The sequence below is a fragment of the Phoenix dactylifera genome, chromosome 8, assembly GCF_009389715.1.
Source record: "Phoenix dactylifera cultivar Barhee BC4 chromosome 8, palm_55x_up_171113_PBpolish2nd_filt_p, whole genome shotgun sequence".
Lineage (NCBI taxonomy): Eukaryota > Viridiplantae > Streptophyta > Magnoliopsida > Arecales > Arecaceae > Phoenix > Phoenix dactylifera.
Window position 1 is genome coordinate 21,354,362 of NC_052399.1, and position 22,368 is coordinate 21,376,729.

The 22,368-nt window shown below is 37.6% G+C and overlaps 2 protein-coding genes across 3 annotated transcripts; one reads left to right on the forward strand and one right to left on the reverse strand.

Moving 5' to 3' along the window:
• Positions 1-790: 790 nt before the first annotated feature.
• Positions 791-2,462, forward strand: LOC120111736 (zinc finger protein ZAT9-like). Its single transcript, XM_039129613.1, has one exon. It carries the CDS (start codon positions 791-793, stop codon positions 2,102-2,104), a length of 1,314 nt encoding a protein of 437 aa, XP_038985541.1. The 3' UTR covers positions 2,105-2,462.
• A 1,366-nt stretch (positions 2,463-3,828) lies between these two features.
• On the reverse strand, positions 3,829-15,004 carry LOC103709775 (small GTPase LIP1-like). Of its 2 annotated transcripts, XR_005513013.1 has the most exons (8): positions 14,321-15,004; positions 13,249-13,340; positions 13,023-13,164; positions 10,282-10,586; positions 7,265-7,318; positions 7,036-7,166; positions 4,023-4,459; positions 3,829-3,937 (listed from the first exon to the last, which is right to left on the reverse strand). XR_005513013.1 is itself a non-coding variant. In XM_008795276.4 (7 exons), exons 1-7 carry the CDS (start codon positions 14,412-14,414, stop codon positions 4,270-4,272), a joined length of 1,008 nt encoding a protein of 335 aa, XP_008793498.2. In that variant the 5' UTR covers positions 14,415-15,004; the 3' UTR covers positions 4,017-4,269. The 2 variants fall into 2 exon arrangements, 1 of the variants encoding a protein (XP_008793498.2); XM_008795276.4 differs by lacking the exon at positions 3,829-3,937 and having other exon boundaries at positions 4,017-4,459.
• Positions 15,005-22,368: the final 7,364 nt, after the last annotated feature.

Sequence of the window (22,368 nt, forward strand, 5' to 3'; positions counted from 1 at the left end):
TCGTTTAGCTGCGTGAAGAGCTTCTGCTAGTGTTTGTTTGTCCTCAACACCAGATCACTTGGTTTCCTGTCATGATTTGAAGTTGAAGATTATAAAGGTCGTACCTAAGAGCTATCTTGTGACTGCAAGAAGAGGCCACCCGTGGAGAGGTTGCAACTGAGGTAATCTCTGCTAACTTTTCTTTTAGATCTCTGAAATACATGGCGTAAGAAGAGCGGGTCTGCTACATTTGGCATTGCTTTTTTTCCTCAAAAAACGTAGTTTTCTGTAACTTCGAAGCTTCTGAGAAAGTGCTTTAGAAAGCGCTTTTTTCAGTTGCCTGGTGTTTTTTGGTAGTAGATTGTCAATGTTTATTTGGTGTCCATAGGGTTGAATTGTGTCAATAAGATTGAATCACACTGTTGTAGCTAGCCAGGCTTAATCTTCGTGTGTAGATAAAAGACGCGGTAAGACCATTGTTGGGTGCATGATAAGGTTGATTTAAATTTGACTTTGCGCAGTTCATTCAAAACCTCCAATTTGTTTGTTCTTTAGCAAGACGCACTCATTATTTTTCGTGTTTCATGCATAAGTTTCAATCAACCCAAAGAAGCAACCTCTTAACATTTCGAAAAAAAAACCATCAGGAATTGTTTTTCAAGCAATTCCAAACATGCCCGCTGCTTTTACTCGCAGTTTTTACAAGCTGATATTGTTCCTCTCCTGTAGATTTGTGGCTGCATGGTACTGAAAACTGATTATCTAGGGAAAGGTGTACTAAATCATTTTCTTACAATTCTTTGCTTCTTAGATGGGTGACGGAAGTGATTTTGAAAAGCTGACGGTAAAAGCTCTGCTGCGGAGGAAATTAAAGCATCGAAAGATTAAATACCACGACGGAGATGTAGCGTGTGATACTCTATCTTCACCCCGGAGTTTAACAGCCTTAGATTGTCAGGTGAAAGCTCGGAGCGACACTGAAGAAGATGGAATTATTGGAAGCCCAGAGGCTGGTGCTGAATCGAAACAGCAGTCTAGTGATGGATTTCCTCCGAGCACTAAAGTGAGTATTGCCGATCATAAAGCAGTCTCTCATAATCTCGGAAAAAGGAAACATATGGATGATGATGCCACTTGCAAGCTTTGTGGGAAGAACTTTTCATCGATGAAGGCATTGTATGGTCATATGAGAAGCCATGAGAGAAACTGGAGAGGACTGACTCCACCACCGGAAGGGAACACACTGGTGCCGATACCAGCTGCTAATTTCAACAGCTGCAATATAGTTTCGTCAGCATTGAAGTGGTACGCGAACGCAAATAGAAGTAGGAAAGCCAAAGCAGCTGCCAATCCCAGGATTGAAGAAGAGTCGGAGGATCCATTGATCAATGCTGCCAAGAATCTTATGTTTTTGGCCAATGGGGGTTTCTCTCTGGATTCAACCCCAGCAAGGCAGCAACAAAATAGGAACTCTGTACCATATGATTTAAAAGCGATGAACAATGAGGACGATCTGAAAATCAGCACTACTGCACAAATGGATGTAGATAAGACTGAAAAGAGCTCGAATCAAAACATTAATAGTTCGGTGATCGACTGCAATGAAACAGTGGACATGTCGAGCGAGAAGCCAACGAAGAAGAAAGATGATTTGGAAGTAGTGACCGAGTTGGCCGGAGACCAGAAGCAGTATTTGTGCACCGCCTGCAACAAGTCATTCTCCACTCACCAAGCACTCGGGGGTCATACAGCCAGCCACAACAAAAGCAAGAGCAATGCAGGAGTTGAAGAAGCAAAGCTAGCACAAGCTGAAGGTAATTTGATTGGCCAAAGTGGTGGTTCGGCCATGAAAGTCTCCGAGCATCGGTGCAAGATCTGCGGCCTGGTATTCCCAACGGGGCAGGCTCTTGGTGGGCACATGCGGAAGCATTGGACGGGTCCCGAAAATATTGCTGCACCCTCGTCATCAGAGAATGCTAGAAAAGCAAACCAACCTTCCTCATCATCAGAGAAAGCTACAAAAGCAAACCAACCCTCATCATCATCAGAGAATGCTCCAAAGGCAGAACGTCGTTATCTAGATATCGATATCAATGAGCCTGCACCGCCCGAAGACGCCGAATAGCTCGCAGGACGTTGGCTTAGAGGAAAGACGGAAGTGTGCATTGCCGGTTCAAGTTACAAATAAGTCAAAAAAAAAAAAAAATCTGTGATTGAATTATTTAGACATGTAGAAATTATGTTGCTGTTAGAGTATTAGACAATAAGAGAGGACTGAAGCTTGTTTTGGATTACTAAATTTTGTTGGTTTCTCTTCCATAGTCCTGGTTTCTTTCTTTAGTTGTGACGATTTTTTATGTCCCTGAGGATGGTGGAAAGGTCAATTGAAGCCTTCTCCTTCTATCTACCTATGATATATGAAATCCACACTTCTGTTGTGTTTTTAGAATTGGTTATGAATAAACTCAGGCATATTCCTTTGAGGCCTGCTTTTGCTCCCTTGCTCTTGAACTTGCCCTTAGGTATGGTATGGTGGCCGCAGCTCCAACATTATCATCTACACAGCGTATGTGCGGGAATTGTTCTATAAAATGCCATCATGGAGCATCGGACTTATTGTGCGTGCTTTGTCTCGGCGTGGTTAGCTTGATGAAGTCGCCATGGTAGGCATCCTCTCTGCGTACACCAACACGAGCATATTCAAGCTCGGTGAGATCCTCCAAGAAGACGGATAGATCCACGCCCGTGCTCCTAAATCTGGTGCTGGCTTTAACATCCTCGTTTGCAACTCGTGCGCACGAGTCGTTTGGTAAAATGCCAAAAAAAAGACAATAGCTTTGGCGGCCATGATTGACAGGTCTAATCTGAAGAGAGTAAAATAGAGAGAAACAGTGCCCTAAAGTGATAATTATAGAGGACTGGCTACAAAGAGGCAGCTCAGTTCGCGGTCCGTACACATTGCTGGCTCTAAAAGTTATACATTCTCTAGCATATTATCAAATATCAAGAGAAAAAAAGTATCTATGCGCGCATGGGTATGCCCGTAACCGAGTCGCTCATCAGGTGGACGATGTCCGTTGTCTCATGCCCAAAGGCTCGACATGGAAGACTTTTTATTCTATTATTATTATTATTATTATTATTATTATTATTATTATTTATAATAACTAAAAAAAAAGGAAGAAAGGCGAAAGTACCAATATCGTTTGACCTAAAATGTTGCTTCCCTTTTAGGATAAGTTTTAATAAAATGGAAAGGGGGCAGCGCGGGCGAGAAGGCGGCGCCGAAGGGCCGCCAGGAAACCCTAACCCTAGACCTGGTAGGTCCGGTGGCGCCCCGTGGGTGAAGGTCCACCTCTTCCAACGAGGCAGAGGGCCGATCGATATCTTCCGGTCGAGCCTTGGAGGGCGGGATCAGGACCGCCTCGAGGTCTAATCGATCCTCGCCAGGTACGGGCTCAGATCCATCTTCGCCTTCAGGTCCCCCTCGGAGAGGGTTTTCCCGATCCGTTTCAGCCCTAGAGATGGGACATCTCTCCACCCCTATCGAGACAGAGCCGTAGTCTTCGTCGACGGAGAGCCAAAGGTTAGTTCGTCTCCCTGGAGTTTTGTTTCTTGATCTCCTAAAATGATGCATGGCAAGTGCCGGCCGTTCTATTTCAGATCAATTTTGAAGTAACTTTCTTGAGAGATAGAAGCTTTCTATTTTCTCTGAGAGAGAATTTTGAAATAAATTCTTGTGTTCTTGCTTTTGAGGAGAATTGAATTTATGGATTTCTTTCTTTCTTTCTTTCTTTCTTTCTTTCTTTCTTTCTTTTTGGCCAGGACTCCTTATTTAAACCCATCATGAAGGATGCAAAAAGAGTAACGAGAAAAGATGGTCTGTTTATTTCCGTCTTACAAACAACCAAGTATTTTACTTTTAGCAAGAACATCTGTAAACGAATCAATGGCAATTGGAGGCAGACAAAGCAAGAGGGGGGCTTTTCTTTGTGCTTCGGCCTCCAAACAAAGTTTGCGTCTTGACGGGAAAAGGATTGACATCCATAAGATAGATCTAATGATCAAAAATCCAAGCAGCATAGCTAGGGCCATGATGAAAGTCACACAGAGCATGCAGATCAACTCCAAACTAGAGAGCACATCGCAAGCAATTTCATCAAATGCAACAGTAAGAATCCCACCACATACATCTTCAGCAGCTGCTGAAATTGCTTTCTGGTATCCGTAATTCTGCACACCATGCAGCAGTCTCCTCCTGAATTGAAGACAACTGTGGTCAGATTTTAGTCAGACATTGATATCAGCTCGCCTCGATCTGGTGCTGCCAACAGGCAAACTAGATGCTGAAGATCTCTGGAAGCTGTAATTCTCAGATGTAGACATTGGCTGCTGCGGATAGAGCGTGGGAGGTGGCGTTAGGTTTCTTTGAGCAGGGAGAGGGGGGAGCACATTGTACTTGTAGCTCTCACTATTTAAACTGCCAGAAACATGAAGCATTATGATTGAAGACTTCAACCAGAAAAAGAAACAATAAGAAATGTACATATTCAACAGGAACAACCATGAGGTAAATCACATGAGATCAGGTTGCCCCACAAGCACTTTCATCATTATTAAGGCAATGCTTTAGAGTAATATCTGCCGCATATCAAGATCTCAATAATATAGGACATGTAAATATGATTATCTAAGCCGTGCATTTGCATGGGACTTCCAGCCGGTCCTTTGCTTGCCTGCTATATTGTGCTTAAACCCTGCTGACTAAAGATTTTATTCCTACCCCTTTTTTAATTCCTGTGCAAAACAGATACAAGTGTGCACGGATGCGTGTGAACAGGCATGTAAGTGTGTGCGGAACCCATGAGAAATAGTAGAAGACCTTCCAAGATACTATAAGTGATCTCCATAGTTCTCTGATGGAAAAAAAAAAAAACGCTCCCAAGCACGACATTCAAGCCTTACTTCAGGGAATTTTTAACAACGTTTTATCCATTTTATTGCATCTTATCCAAGTCAAACAATAGAATTAATACCTACTTAAGTGTTATGCCTATTTATTGCATCATGCCATACATACATATAACTCGTAATGCATGCTCCATGAAGAAAATGATACAAATTAAGAAAGAAGGGCCTCATCCTCATGCTGTCTTCACCATTATCAACTTGTAAATAACTATCAAATGAAAATGCAGAACAAACATTACAAAGGTATTGACATAATATAAACCCAATACATGTCATATGTTTCTGTAAATATGGTACCAAGGGCCATACAAAGCACGAGACTGTCACCAATAGGGTAGGTACTGGCCATATGGACCAATACAGGGAAGTACTTAAATCATTGGAACATGCAGCAATTTCAGCAGTAATGTCTGAGTTTTACAGGTTCAATGAAAATATAATAAAGATATAAAAATTCAAAAAAGGTTGAAGTATTTAAAATATAACATGAAGTAAAAAAGGCAAGAAAGTATATTAGACATTATTATAGAGTAAATGCATTACTTAATTTTGGGCGTATTTTCCCTTGTAATCTTAATTTAATAAAATATTAAAAATAAAAACAAAAATGCTAGCATGCATGTTTCATGTCATTTGGTTGTCATATATCCTTCAATTGTGGATAATAATATATAAATATGTGAAAATAGTCCATAGATAGCAATCTAAAGAAAGTAAAAATTAATGATAATTCAATATGCACATGAAGAATTGCCAGATTTTCTATTAGAGCTTAAAAAATTGATGGTTGTTCCAAAATATTTGTGCCTAAAGATGTTTTATCTGCATAATGTATAGGAGATTGATTAGAAAATACATTATGATCTATCTACATGAAATATAGGGGAAAAATAGCAAATACAATATAACTTATTAGGTTTTAAAACTTCCACACCTTAAGAGAGCTTTTATCTCATACCTCACAAATCACTAAGAAGGGCTAGCCTTAGTGCAACAGTAAGGTTGCTCATTGTGAACTAAATGTCACAGGTTTGAAATATGGAAACAAATTCTCTACACTCGGGGATAAGACTGCATATATTTGATCCTCCCCGATAGCGATGGGAGCCTCGTGCATCATGACACTTTTTATCTCACAAATCACTACTTGTGAAGGCCAGTCTACTTAACATCTTATCTCTTTTGCCTAAAAAATCTCCAAAAAACTTTCAAATCTCTATAGCTTTGAATTAAAAACATACATCTAAAACACTTCAAATCTTCTTAAAACTTACTAGATCCAAGTTCGTTACTTTTAAAATGCTTTCGGAATTTAAATATATAAATGTGCAAGCATAAAAAGCCAGCCTATATATACACAACTATGGCCCTATAAGTTAGTTTTGCCCAAATCACCATGAACTTATATTTGGAATGGTTATGGGAAAAAATGAAAAGTTCCAGTTTAGATTTAGCATGGATGAAACTTACAAACCATGCTTGAAGTACTCTTCTTGCTAACTTTCCACAGCACGAATGAAAACTTTGCCCATAAAGGGGCCTGCCACGTGGGCATATGAAAATTCTAAATCTTGATCACCTAAGGAATCCAGTAGAGGGATTTTCCAACTTGTGTTTCTTACACAGTCATTCATTTATCCATTTCTCTGTACTTACCAAATTGATATTTATTTCAGTTCTGTAATTACCAGATTGATATTTATTTCACTTTTGTTTTGGAACCACAATCTACAGGATTCACCTTAAACCTTATGGATATTGTAGCATAGATTATGCTCTTACACCTAGTCTTATAATTTACCCATGCACACAAACATTCAGTATTGACATAATTTCCAGAGGCCTACTTTTGTTTCAGAGAGCTTTATTTTTCTATTTGAAAGCAGGGAGGTCGCTGCTATAAGCACCTGATCCTAAACCTCGATATGACAGATCAAGACAGGTTGAGATACAATTTAAACAAATTCTAAGGGAAAAATAAGGATGACGTTAATGTCAAATAAGGTACCACTAGGTAATTAATGCACAGGCAAGAAAAGGATCGGTGAAGGTAAGATGATAAAATAAAAGTTAAAAGGTGCATACCTTAAATTCTTTTGAAATTGATCATCATCACTTGAAATCTCATCCAACCTCTGGACGGAGTTCTGCAGGGCAGCTACAGACCATGGATTTGGTGCAGGTAGTTCATCAGAAAAATATCTTCTCCTGATCAACTGAACAAATGCATGTCACTAACATTTAAACTTAGATTACAACCAAATAAAAACATTAGTAAATTTCCACATTATGATACAATAGCATTGATACATACCATGCGAAAAAACTTAATCAAAGCTTCTTTGTCATATCTAGCTTCTTTGGCAGCCTGCAAATAGTAAATAGAAATTTAAAAAAAGCTAATATAAAAGAATGATTTCAAAACCTATATAGTCAAAAAGTACTAAGTAATATTTTTAACCCAAAAAAAAAATCAAAACAATACATATTTAATGGCTAGAAAGTAGACTTAGAGTATCGAATGTCCCATGCCACATGCTGCAAGTCAAGTGATCTCTCAAGTCAGTCTCCAAGAGGATCTGGCTCCTACAAGAATCTAAACAAGATTTGATTGCTAGAGTACACACTGAATAGTGAACATATGCATGACAAGATAAAGAACTTAAGATAAGACATAATACGAGTCGTAAATAAAAAGTCAAAAGAAAAATTAACATGGATAACCAATGAAATTTGCAATATAATTACACACATGATAATGTGGGTTCTGTGAAAGGTGCTAGAGAATTGAATTTCTGAACATCTATAGGAGGTTGTTGAAGATGATACTTGGTTAGATGTTGTGCCAACAGATTCACTAATAGCCTCCAACTCATAGTATCCACTCCCAGCAGAGAAAGCACATAAAAGGCTCCTGAACCCACCAACCCTAACCAGCCCAAACATTTTCATACATTTTGCAACACAATCAACAAAAACTTTTGAGAATGTTAACATCTTCCATACCCTAAACATGCAAGTCTATATATCTGCAGATGGGTCAATTTGGGTTGACTGCAAAGGTAGCTAGGTGCAACCTACCTTTGTTTTTGGAAATGCACCCACTTCAATGACACTTGCAAATCTATATATCTGCAGATGGGTCAATTTGGGTTCAAGATATGCTAGAATCAGTTTCCAATCAGGCAGATCCATCTCATCTACTAACTGCAGCTGGGTTAGATTCAGGTCAGCAAGTATAGCAACATTATCAGGCTACCTTTGGTCTAACTAGATCCAAATCCGAAACCAATATGTTTGGTTTTGGTTGGGTCGAGCACAGGCTGGGATCAATTGGGTTAAGTATGTGCCTATGTCATCACTAGGGCACAGGAAAATTTACTGTCTATATGATGAAAGCAATATTATAGTAGATATAGTATCAACACAGATCACTATATCTAGCTAATGTTTATCATCTCTTGCTCAGTGTAATGATACAAAACTATATAGCCAAATTTTTCTTTGCTATTTATTTATTTTGCAAAGACTAAATAGCAGTTCTTCAATACTACAAATAATCATATGCCTATCATTTTAAGTTGCAATAGGTTTAGGCCTTGTCTTTGGTCTGGTCAGGTTGTAAAGTGACCCATTTAGATCCATTTTAGCTTTGTGACTGGATCAGTTTAGGAACATGCTATGGATAGCCAAGTCCAACACTGAAATGAAATCAAGTTCAAAAGTTGGACCAAATCCAACACAATTCATTAAGAGACATTCTGAAAAATAGCATTTAGTTAAACAGCCAACATCTTTCAAATCAAGGGGCATGTGATGTAAGGACAAACACTAAGTTTGTTAAAAGGTTTGAGTATCATTAAGCTACAATGTTTTCATTAAAAAACAAATCTAAAGGGCATTTAGAATTTGATCACAATAATGTGTAGCCAAATCCAATCCCTCTGAAATTGCTTTTAAGATTTGGATCTAATCCAACTGAAATAACATGGTATTCCAGCGTATGGATATGGTACACAAAGGAGGTAACAACAGGGAAAAAAACAGTAGGTAGAAGTCTGCATCATGTACAGGAACTAACCCCAAACAGGAAGAAAGAGAAGCCACTCAAAAAAAAAAAAAACAGAACTACATAAACAAGTGCAGAAACCAAAAAAGACTAAAGAAAAGGCAACAAATTAGCCCAACTATAGCAACCGCTTAAAACAACTCCAAACAAAGGCAACTCCATTTTTATAATTCATCTATTAGAAGTATGGCAGATTTCAGAGTATGCATAGCTGCTTTTCAATAAATAGCAGACTTTCGTGATACATTGCACATACATTTTGCACATGCATATATTACCTCAGGCCGTACCTAGTACAAAATACCATTGCTGTTAAAATCTTACGGTTCATGATCTGGATCTTACAAACTGGATTAAAATGGCCCTATACGATCCGAATCCCATCCTAGGATCAGGCTTAGTGTAGGACCACAAGATTTAGATCCACATAATTGACTATACATTCCTTCGAATCATAGACTCTAGCTTGATATGCTAACTACATGTTAAATCATGGGTAGACCCATTATCTATAAATCAAGTGACTGTGGCTTTTAAATTAGTTATCATCAGTAAGTATTAAGAAGTAAAATTAGCAAACCTACTATTGGACTCTATAGAGTTAAAAACAAGTTGCACATATTTGTCTTTTTTTTACAGGCATATGTTAAAGATTTGTTCATGTTTCCTCCAAAAATATTATAGCTAAAAGGATAATTAAATTGCTAGATAATATATAAACTTCCTGAATAACCAAATAAAAAAATGGTCACATTAAACATGTTATATATGGCCTATATTTGTGAAAACTAGAGTTCTCGATGTATGGCTTTCTTCGTTCATTTACTTTATAGTTGACCCATATTTCAATTCCACGTTTCTTGTGTAGTTAAAAAGTCCTATAAGAAATCAAACAAAATCTTACGATCTACGATCCGATCAGCTAGCCCCTTCTATGATTTACGACTCGATGCCGATCTTAACAACAAGCAAAATGCATTTAAAACAGATCAGAAATTATTCAAGTAGGGCACTGAGAATTTCTGATAAGCTAACAAAGGAGACAGATCTAATATATTCAACACCAATAAATCAACACGACTAATTATTATCTTGAAAGTTCGCATGTAACAAGTGACTTAGGTATCAGTAGAAAGAGTTGTAAAAGTGGTGCATTACAACATATCTCAGCATAACTGCAGAACACCTGAAATTAAACTCTGAAACTTATACATACGCACGCACGCACGCACACATAATATGTATGTATGTATAGTTCTTACTGTGATAAGGCCTGAACTGCCTGGGAAGCTCTCTGTTAAAGGAAGTTCTTCGCTAGATGCAAGTAGGCCCTGCTTTTCAACCCACTGGCGAGCGGCGTCAACAAGGTTTCCACTGCTTCCCCTGATGCCCTCCTTGGCAGCAATATCAGCTTTGTTACTGATAACCAGGTAAGGAACAGGAAGACCTCCAGGCCCTCCAGATCCAAGTGGTGCTGAAAACGTCCCAGTTGCTGCAATCTCTGCTGCCCACCGATGCAAGCTTGTCTTTGTCCTCCTTTGGGAGAGATCATGAACAAATATAACGCCTATGGATGAGTGTCAAAATAGGAAAATGACTAAAGTATGTTAATTCTCAATAAACAAACTGATCTAAATTATACTTTTGTTCTCAAAGAAATAAATAAACAAACAAACATTACATGCAATGATCATTTCCTTGCTATTATCATAGATTGAACATGGTATTTCCAGCATTTTCCCCTTTATTGTTAAGTCATACGTCATCAGATATGGGTAACGTGCACTATCTATGTTCATGACCCAAGGGGAATAAGAAAATTTATTTACGAAAACTGTTAATTATCCCATTTTAGAATGCAGCCACAATATAAACAAAATTTGAGACTAATGAAACCACAAGGACATAATTCTTAAGAGCCCCTACATATTATTTCTGTCAAGGCATGGCTTCTAATCATCTAATAACTGTAAGAAAGAAGCACTTCTCATGTCCTATGAGCGAACAGGCTGCAAAGTGGACAGTCTTAATATAAACAATCGTCATATTATGCTAAAGTGAAAGATATTCAGATTATGATAATAATTTCAATATCCCTGGATTAAGATCAAAGTTGAAAATCAAAAAGAATATCACAGCTGAATAAATCTGGAGATCATCAAATGGCTGGCTGCAGGCCTGCGGTAAATGCACAAGATGATGATTACAAGACAATATAAACAGAATAAATCAAATACCATGCATATGCAGATGGAAAATCTGCATAATGTCGCAACCAATAATATAAATGAAAGGGTAATCAATCCATGGCAGGAGGCAAAGTGATTCATGGAAAGAGACAAGCAACAGGAATAATTTCCAAAGAGGTGGTGGAAATGACATGAAAAGGAAAGATGCAAATATAGAAACCAAGCAAAGAAGGACAGAGGCCAACAACCCACTATTCTAGATCCATTTCCAAACTAACCCCCTGAATACTTCACTAACCAAGGATTCATGTACCACATCTACCCCCATACCAGTCACATGTTGGCTGAGTACAGTAACATACCAAACCATAAAAATAAGGCCATGCGATTTTTATATGATTATAGGTTTGAAATTTGGGAACAATATAGCTAAACATAAAGATCCAAAATTCCCAAAAAAATGAAGAAGATATACAAAATGTTCAAAAAGAATTCAAAATTATTCAATATGTAGCATTTTCAATTTGTATTTTATAAAAGGTTCCTTGAATTAGCCACGAATAATTTTTGAATAAATCATAAAATATGTCAATAATTATTGAATAATTGCATATTCTATAATAATTCATATAAGAAGAAGATTTTAAAGAATTAATCATCTAAGGCAAAAAAATGCGACCAAATAGAAATTGTTTCAATAATTTGGATAGTAGTGTTATTATGGTTCCAATCATGTGCTCACATTGCATGGCTAATGGCAAAGAAAAGCAGGTCCATCCCACTCCAATACTGATCCATGCAAGTGCACACCTATCCCTCTCTCAATATCCAATCCCATCAAAAACTTAGAAGATTCCACTCTATAAATTTGGTCTCTTCATAACACTTACCTTTTAATACGTAACCATAAACTAATAAACTCCTAAAGTTTTTGGATAGTCATGTGAAGCCTAAGGGCATCATCTTTTCTTTTTATTTGGCAATCTTCAAATACCTGAGGTCAGAACTGGTTCCTCTAAAAACATCATGAAAACATGTACCATACTGATTAAGCAAAACCCAACACTATTTTATCATAAGCAAAATCCAACACTATTTTATCATAGGCAAAATCCAACACTATTTTATCAAAAGAAAAGAAAGAAATTTCAAGCATGCATCATGAATGAACAGAAGTAGTACAATAGTGATCTTAATGATGCTGTCATATGCAAAAGTATTGTCACCAGCCTCCATAGCCTGACGCCCATTTGTCCCGATATTGTAGCTGCCAAAAACCAATTAGCCAGCGCAAGCAACAATGCCTCTTAGATATCTATAAACAATAAATTTTCATGGTTTATTCCATTCATCCAGTCTTTATGTCATTTTACAGCATATATTGAAGTTGCCTGACTTGGAACTTCCCATACTTGAAAATGACTTTGAGTGATTTCCCTCATAGAAGATGACAATGTTTTGCTTTTAGCCCTATTTTTCTCACATTCAGTGGTGAAAAATTACAATTTTTCATATTCTTGTGAAGATTTTGATATACATTTTTCTACAAAAACACACCAATATCATGAAAGCAAAATCCATTAATATCAATATAGCATTCATGGACAATTATTCCCCTACAAGCCATTATGATTTCACAATAAGAAGTAAAATTTAGTAATATCCTCCTCAACAGATATTATGTTCCTTACCATATATAAAAAGAAGAAAAACAATAGGAACATACGACGTTGTGGACATGTGGAGCCCTATATGTAGCTATGACAAGTAAAACAATCCAAAACATGAAAGATCTGATGTAATATAAGACTTACCATTGATTTGTGCATAAAAAAGAGATCGGCAATCCTTATACCGTTCATGTCCCGAGACATCCCAAAGCTCAACAAAGAAGTCCCTTTCTGCATCACCTTTTATGCTATTAGAAGAGCTGCCAGCACTTCCATAAGTAATATGCTGGAGAAGAAAAAATAAGATTTTGTGAGGAAACATTAAGTGAAAGCATATCGCCAATTGAAAAGAAAAATGTAAAAACCATACCTTCACATTCACTGTACATCCTATTGTCTGAGATGGTCGAGCAATCGAAGAACCCTTTACAATTAGATGCACTAGTGATGTCTTTCCAACACCTGATAGGTGATTTTAAAAAAAAAAATCATGTTTCAAGAAATACTGCAATAGGTTAGCATGCAAACATGCACGGCACAGACGGACATATACATAAGAATACCTACATACAAACAACATAGATATGGATGCATGCATGCATGCATTGCATGGAAAAAATTGTGCGCTAAAACTAATTAGAAGAAGCACATACTATAGTAGACAAAGTGCATTGTTTTTCTGGCTATACAAAATATATTAGGTAATTCATACTGGATGCAAACTCTTGCTACTCATGCAATTTTGCACCAACACTGCATAAGCGAAATACCAACTAGGGGAAGGGAAAAATATTTAAACTTACTGATTTCTCATGTTTTTATGTTCGTTCTACTGCTAATTGTAAACGTGATCGATTGCAAACAAAAACACTTAATATCTCAAATTTTAGATAACCATCTTTCAGACAACCCTTTTTAGATGTAGACTCTGTGCAACACCTGAGGAGAAAATCCATGTTGCGAAACCACTGATTCAGCTTCGAACATGAAATGCTCCTTTCAGAGTGCAGACATGCATCCACACACACGCTTGAAAATAAAATAAAACGTGATCATGGCTCTATTAATGCAACCAGAATGGGCATTAAATGCAATCAGCTAGACATAAACTGCAAATTAAACTCCAAAAATCAGTCGTCTTGTTAACAGTTAAATATATTTGCAATAAGAAAGTACATTCATTTGTATTGATCTCGCATAATACACATTAAAACGGAACACAAAATCAAAAAAAAGGAAAAAAAAATCTGCAAAACAATCGGTGGGAGCAAGAACAGTTGATCATCTAAACAATTCAAGAACCAAACTGGTAAATTATTTCCGACTATCTAGCCGGAAGGACTAAAGATCCAATTTTTCAGTAACAAAAGAAAGGAAAAGAAAGGAAAATAAAGAAAATTTCAATATTCCGCAAGAAAAAGAAAAGCAAATCGATTGAATACCAGGCTCTCCGACGACGAGGACCCGGACTTGGCCGCAAGGAGGGCCGCCGTTCTGCTCTCTGCTGTCCCTTCCCCTCCTCTCCCTCCAGAACATGGCTCCTCCAAATCCCTCAACCACAAGAATCTATTCCCGGACCCAAGAAACCCAGTCCCGCAGAGATCAAGAGCCCTCAAATCCCAGAGAGGAGCAACGCATTGAGATGGGCATCTCATTGACCAAACAAAGATCCATCAAGAACGCCAAGAATCCAAACCTATAACCCAGAAACAATAAAACCCTCCTGACCAAATCGTCTAAAAACGCATCAATCGGAAGAACTGAACATGATCTGAGATTAATTGACCAAAGCCCCAGCGCTATCCGAATCCAGAACCAAAGAATTTCGGTGCCGATTCGGAGAAAGGAGGAGGGTGATTCAGTCTAAAAGAACGCAGAAAGCGAGGAATTTGAACTCTTTCCGAATACCAGAAGGAATGGGGAGGGAAGAGGAGGAAAACCCAACAAGATTTGGGAAGAGAAACAACCTCTTTTGTTCGAGATTTCTTTTTCCGCTTACATAATGTCTAGGATCGAAGAAGGAAAAAAACGAGCCGATGGGCGACGCCCGTCGAACTGATCGGTTCTCACTTTCGAACTCGCTCGTCCGCTCTACTTCTAATTCTATCTATCGGATCGCGTCCGCGCGGCGCTGAGAGGGTCCGGCTTATAATCACAAGATATATATATATATATATATATATATATATATATATATATATATATATATATATATATATATATATATATATATATATATATATATATATATATATATATATATATATATATATATATATATATATATAATATAAAATTTATTGAAAGGCTTTGTATGGATGCTAAGGGTCCTAATTTGCATAGTGTATATAATAACATTGTGCCTCTCCAATAAGGCTTGGATTTCGCATTTTTGTTATCTTTGTTTAAATATCGATTGGATTAGCAATAAAATTAATATTTAATTTACTAAAATGATTGTATGGATGATCAACCTCCCAACTCAAATTGAATAATAGTTTTTATTCACTGCAGCATTTGACATCAAAATGTCTATCCCCCAATGGTTCGGTGTAGTTTTAAATTCAAATGCATGCACTCGGGTTTTTTCTGGTTTTAACGTAAGAACCTAATTGGATAAGGTAGCACTTTATTTTACACTCGATAGTAAAATTTTTGTTGCATCAGACAAGACTTCAATTCTTTATAGCAACCGAAGACACGGTTCGAAAGTATATTGCTACAATTCATATTTTTGTAATATTTGGTTCAATAGAGTGCGAGGCAGTAGGCAAAACACTTGATCATGCACTATGAACCATAGTGCTCATTTTGCTTCAACATCATTCTCCCCTTCATCGATGAAAGATTTAGGCCTATACCCTCGGCATCCCCTGGCTGTTGTTTGGGGTCTTTTATCTTCTTGGTGATAACCATGAAGTGAGATGCTGCTTTCTGATAGTTTTCATTAAATTCAGCTAATCCCTTGCTTACTCATACACATTCTCCTAGAGTTAACGGCCCACTAATGGGCCAGTGGGTAGATTTTTTTTGTGTTGCTGATTGGGTAAAGCCTTTGGTTGGGCTATATCCAGACCGACTCAAAGTTTTGGATGTGGCCCATGAACTCTTGTGTTTTAGATTTAGGTCTTTTGTTGGACCACTAATACTAGGATTGGATTAGAAGATTGATTTTATGAAATCCTATCAATGTAATTCACTTTTCAATATTTAAATATGTTCGATGGGGTTGTACCCTTTATCTAAAATATGCTTGTCACCACAGAGACAGCAAAAATTTGCAACTAAACGTTTGGAAAGTGCCTGCTCATAGTGGTAATCCTTTGCAAGATAAAGCCCTTTCCTTTTTAGTACCCACAAGCTCCTTTCCTTTTAGCACCATGTTCCATTAATTGAGACTGTTGTTGTGCAAAAGCCATTAGTGAATTAGATACATGATTTCTTTCCAGGTTCTGCTACTTTTTTGTGCTAGGAGGTTTCATTTTGTCTCTCTTGCTTACAACCATCTTTGTAAAGCCGGCTAATCCATCGCATAGTTAACTCCTAGAGAGAAGAATTTGCAATATTTCTTTGGTTTTTGACTCTTGATACTGGGCTTAGCATGGGCGTCCGCATCGACAAGGCCCTACCTCCGCCAAAGCCCTAAGGATGCCAAGGCCCACGAGTAAGGATGTAGTCGGATGGAGCTTGACCGAGCTTGGATCTAATCAACGATACTTTGAAATTAATTTCAAACTCAAGCTCAGAGTTCAAGTTCAATTTGTTTATCATAATTTCGAGCTTAATTTTGAATCAAGATGAGCATGCGCCTAATTGATCAGTTTGATAAGCTCGATTCAAACTTGAATTAAAGCAGGGCTCCAAAACTTGGTTTTAAATCTGAATTCACATTTAATGTTTCAAAAATAAAAAATATTAATCAAAATTTAATCCAATGAACCAATATATAGTATATATTATATTATATATAATATTTACATATAACATATATCATACATAATGCATAACATATATTATATATAAATAGTATATAATATATGTTTTATGTATTATATATTATATATAAGATAATATATATTACATGTAATACATGTATTTCAAGCCTTATCCGGTCGAGCTTGATTTAGCCGGTTCAATTTTGAACCTAGCTTGAAATTAATATCAAGCCTATTTTGCTAGTTCGAGATTTATTTGTTTACTTTGGAATTGAGCTTGATTCAAGCTTTTCTCGAACCAATCTTGTGCTTAACTTGAGCTAATTATTTAAGGAACCTTCTATATTTACTTTAAATCGGATGCAGTGAAAATATCCCCTTCTTATGTAAGATTGCTGCAATTCATGATAATTTCACCAGACTGAAACCATCAGAGTTTGGGGTGACCATGTAAACGCCTCCTATGAATCTTATCCCCTCCTCGTTGCGTTTTGTGATTGACTTCATCAGCGTGCGTGTCCGAGGTTGCAGTTTTATCTGAAAAAGGTTCCTGCTATCGACTTTGCTTCACGGCTGAGAACAAGCTTGGATAGACGAATGGGCTGCATACGTCGTGAAGTTTATCGAGGTACATGTGTACATCTTGACAACAACATTTAGTCTTCAAATACGCATCCAAGCAGCCCTTTGCTTCCATGCTATTTGAGTGATCTTGGAGTCAAAGTGAGGTCATGTTGGACTGGGGTGCCAGCCAATCTTTTCATGGTCATCCGTTTTTCAGGTGCTAGGAGCTAGGCGCATCACTCTTGAGAGTGACTCGGCTACGGTGATAGAGTGGATTCTACAAGAGGGTTGAAGGGAAGCAGAGCATCCGCTTCTCAGCGACATCCGGTGGTTGGTAAGAGGTTGTGTTTCCTTCCAAGCGGTGCATGTATATATACCGTGAGGCAAATAGGGTGGCTGACTGAGTCGTTTCTTAAGCCGCCCAGTATTCTGGTAGTTTTTTTTGGACTCGAGAGTCGGACATTTCTTTAGCTTGGGTAGTCTATTTTTCTTGACAATTCAGGCTATGCTCATGCAAATTAGCATGAGCAGCCGATGTACCAAAAAAAAAAAAATGATCGTCCGTTTTTATAACAATGCATCAAGATGAGTACTTGATAAATGAAGCTCATAAAAATGAGGGACTATAATTGACAGTATACACGTCTATGCGTTACATACAGTGTAGGATATAATTTTCCTACGTTGGCGTGGAAGTTTTGTTCCTTTAGAGAAGTTTGCAAGACCAATCACTTTAAGTGGGCTCTAAATTTGATAGCGAGCAAGCTGAGGTCGATTCAGGGATTTTGTCTGAGCCTCTAGAAAAGCCATATATTCTCTCTATCAAAAATAACTAAATAAATAAATAAAACAAAGGATGTATCTTTCTGATCTGATGTTTGAATGGTTCATATGCTTTGCAGAAAACATTCATGTTGGCTCCATTGACAGGTTTAAAAAGGTAATAGTCGTAACAGAGTATTGCATTGGTTACTAGTCGTAAGTATAATTATAAGCTTCCGATTGTAATTCTAATCGTGAACCACTAGAGAAATATGATTATTTTGACTTTTATTTTAATTTTGATTCCAAATGTGAACCAAATGCATGTTAAACGGGAGGCAAGGAAGCAAAGATTTGTGTTCTTCTCTTGGCCGTTTTCTATACCTACTGCCGCCTGCCGGAATATCAACTTCCGTGGGTCCCAATTAAAACGCATGAATGAGATCAGCAAGCACGCCACCCCTGTCCTCTTCATATCCAAGTAGAAATAAATAAAACCTCGTTACTTCAAGAACGTTCATTGGATGCACATCTTCCCTGCTTGTTATCAGTTTAAATTAATCGAATACATTTAACTAATATAAATCGTTAAGAAAATCGTGGACATGCAACGTCCTCATATTACTTTTCCGTTGTGTTTCACGTGCTGACGGTCCCCTTATCAGAGCCAGACACGTGTGACATAAAGGTGCTTGCGTGGACGCTCATACGCTCACGAGCAACACGAAGAAAAATTCTGACAATCCGTCCCACAAATAAAACCGGTTACCCAAATCCGAGTCCCTCATGCCTACGACTCCACGAGGAGGTTAGGCTTCGCTCGGAAGGCCATGACGAAGTATATATTAAAAATAGATACGGGAGCGTGGACCGCCTTATTCTGGAGAAAGAGTCAGCCACAATAATTGGGTGGATTTGAGGTTGGAGGTTCTCGATCCATCATCGACTGCTGCTCCATAATATTTGTAAATTACTGAAAGAATGCGATTCTCATCAGATCATGTACGTATACCAAAAGATAAATGATGTTGTAGACCGAATTACATCTTTTGCAGCTCATCACTCTTAAAATTTCGCCTGGATAGGTCATGATTTTATGCTAATACCTTTATGTAGTATTTTATTTTTTAATTTTGTCAGCCCAATGTACCCAAAAAAAAAAAAAAAAATCTGAGCCGAACCAAGGACGATTCGGGGTTGGGCCGGTTCAGGTTTGGGTTCGCCGAAAATCGTGCCCCGTTGGACTCTAATTTGGGACCACCGCAACAACCCGGTTTCTTTATCCGCTGCCGTCGCGGAAACCGACGGCCCGGAAGACGCCAAGAAGAGAGGGGCCCACCTCGACGTCGAGTGAGAGAAAGTGTCGAGGCCTGTCGGCCCAGCTGGCAGCCACGTGGGCGGCGGCCGATGGTTGTACCATCAGAATCCGACGCGTGACAGACATGTCGCATCAGCCGGACGCGTGTCTCCTTGTCTTTTTTTCTAACCAAGACGTCGGCGACAATATACGTGGCATCCGTCGAAACATGAACCGTCCAAGCCATGGACCAATCACTAGACTGTTCCAAATTTCCTATTTAATCCAATTAATTTAAAAATTACTATTACCATTATTATTATTACAACTACTACTTAATGTTAACTAGTTAGCTTGTGGGTCAAACACGCCTCATCTGCCATGTCATTGCCGGAATTTCTCTCCTCCTAATTGTGTTGCGTAAGTTCGCGGTTGGCTCCGGTAGGAGTTGGGGCAGGTTGAAGAGTGGAGTTCAAGTTGAACAGTTGATAGTGGCATTTTTCCAGAGATGAGCTAAAGTTCAAGGATCATAATTTATGAATTTTTTTATTATTCAGCATATTTTAAGAATTACTATGTTAAATATTTGTGGTTGGATAACCTTTTTTATAGACTCATCACTAGTTCTTCAATAGCCCATTCAACGTCTTTCAAAACATGTGTGAATCAAGATGGAAGACTATGTTAGTTAGCTTTTAGATATATGTACATCACATGTCCTATCAATTCACAACATATGCTGATACTAAAACACATCAATAGTATGTATTAAAGTCGTGAACTCCACAATCATACTTTAAGAATAATATCCATACCATAAACGAGCGCAATGATAACTAGTCCACAAATATCAACAAGAATGTAAGTGTACGTCAAGATTTGAGATTATGCCCTTGCATTCGCCAATTCTATGTATACTTGAAAGTGTCCTATTTGCATATTACCATGGGTCAAGTTTCTGCTATTTGTACCAACAGCTATGCTAGAAAAAATATTTTTATATGGTGCTAACGATTTAATAACTATTTTTGTAACTCCAGAATGTTATGAACCCGTGACCTCAAGGTTATGCGCCTTGTGAGCAACCAAACTGCTCTACTCTTCAATGAAGAACTGGGATTTCATGATCCACTGCTGAGCTCGGACTCAAATCATGGGGATCGTCAGAATACTTCGTATCAACAGATAAGATACTCGATATATCAATATTGATTAGATTTGAAATATATTATTAAATTGTTCATTCAATGAGCATTCTCAATATTATGCCTTGAAGAGAACTCGCCCTCCACACTCTTTAGGTTAATTTCATCATTTTGATATGTATAATATTGGAAAACTATAGCATGCGCTATAGCTGTCTTTCTTTCACGCGCTTTGTTCTCTCATCGCCGTTGAATTTTTCCGAGTCAGATGCATGGCATAAGCAAAATCCTAATATAGAATCAATGAAAACTCGCAATTGTTATACAAAGCAATGCAAGATGGGACAAAGCACGGCCTCTCGGAAGCATCCCTCACTATAAATCAAACAACATGGTATCATATATCACGCGCAGTCCAGGATCCATCCCTCTCAAGATTTCAGCTGACTGAGACTCGGTAACGATAACATTACCCGGCTCTTGTATTCTGAGGAACGCTCTTCCTTGTCTCTGGTTCTCACTGAAAGACTTCTTGCCACATCACGTCAACTCTGAAAAAAAAACACACACCCTGATGATAGCATGAGAAAGGACCTTGCTTTCTCCCTCATCTGTCCCCGCGATAGGCGTCGAAACTTTTCATTCATCAAGGAAGTTCTCCCTCTCAAGTCACGCAAATGGACGAAAAACCATTCCAGCTGTGATACCAGCTCAGCGGTCCAAACTTTTCATTCATGGAGGAAGTCCACGACCCACCCCCCAAGTCACGCAAACGGACGAAAAAACACTCCAGCTCAGTGACAGCAGCTCAGCGGCACCATCGAAGAAAAATCAGACGAAACAGGTACCAAAAATTAAAAAAAAATAAAAAAAGACTTTTTATTATTATATTTTTTTAGTATTTATTTTTTAAAAAGATTAAAAATTATAAACTCCGACTAATGAAATCGTTAGTCTTATGATTGAAAAAACTATGAAAAAAATACAGTACTTACCAATGTAGTCGAGTAATACATATAAGTAAATAAGTTATTTAGTAAGCCAATATACACATTTAGATAATTTGTTATATAATTTCTATAACATGATGTTCATTATGTATATAATACACAATCAGATGATACATATTTAGCAAATTAGTTATCCAACAGCCCAATATACATCTCCAAGTGAGTTGATACACGGTTTCTAAAATATTATATTAACCAATACATACTATATAGTCAATGATACAAACTCATTGACTTCCTGATATTTATTGCAAATCTATTTGATACACACCTAATAATGATCCAATACACACTTCCAAATAAATCGATACACAAGTTTCAAAATATCATTTTTACCAATACGCACTATATGGTCAGGTAATACACACCAAGCAAATTAATCATCTCGTAAGCCAATACATACTTCTAAGTATATTGTTGCATAGTTTTCAGAATATAGTATTCATCAGTACCGATATGCAGCTTTCTAGCTTTGTCTAATATAAAAAACTATATATATATTATTTCTTAAATTCTATGAACTCTTAGGTGCAAAGATTATAAAAAAGAGAGAGGAATTTAGAGGAGGAGAAATAGACTTGGGATGAGAAGGAAGACCTCATGGATGGGAAAGAAGGCTTAATAAGGAAGAGGATAAGTGGAGAGGCTGAATAAGAAAGAAAAAGAATGTGGACGGTTTCTCTTCGTGGCCCATATCTCTTGGTGTGTGTAATTTCTTTTTTTTTTCTAAGTTACAAGATTGATGAACTTCATTAGTAGTAGAAGTCCTATCCCTAT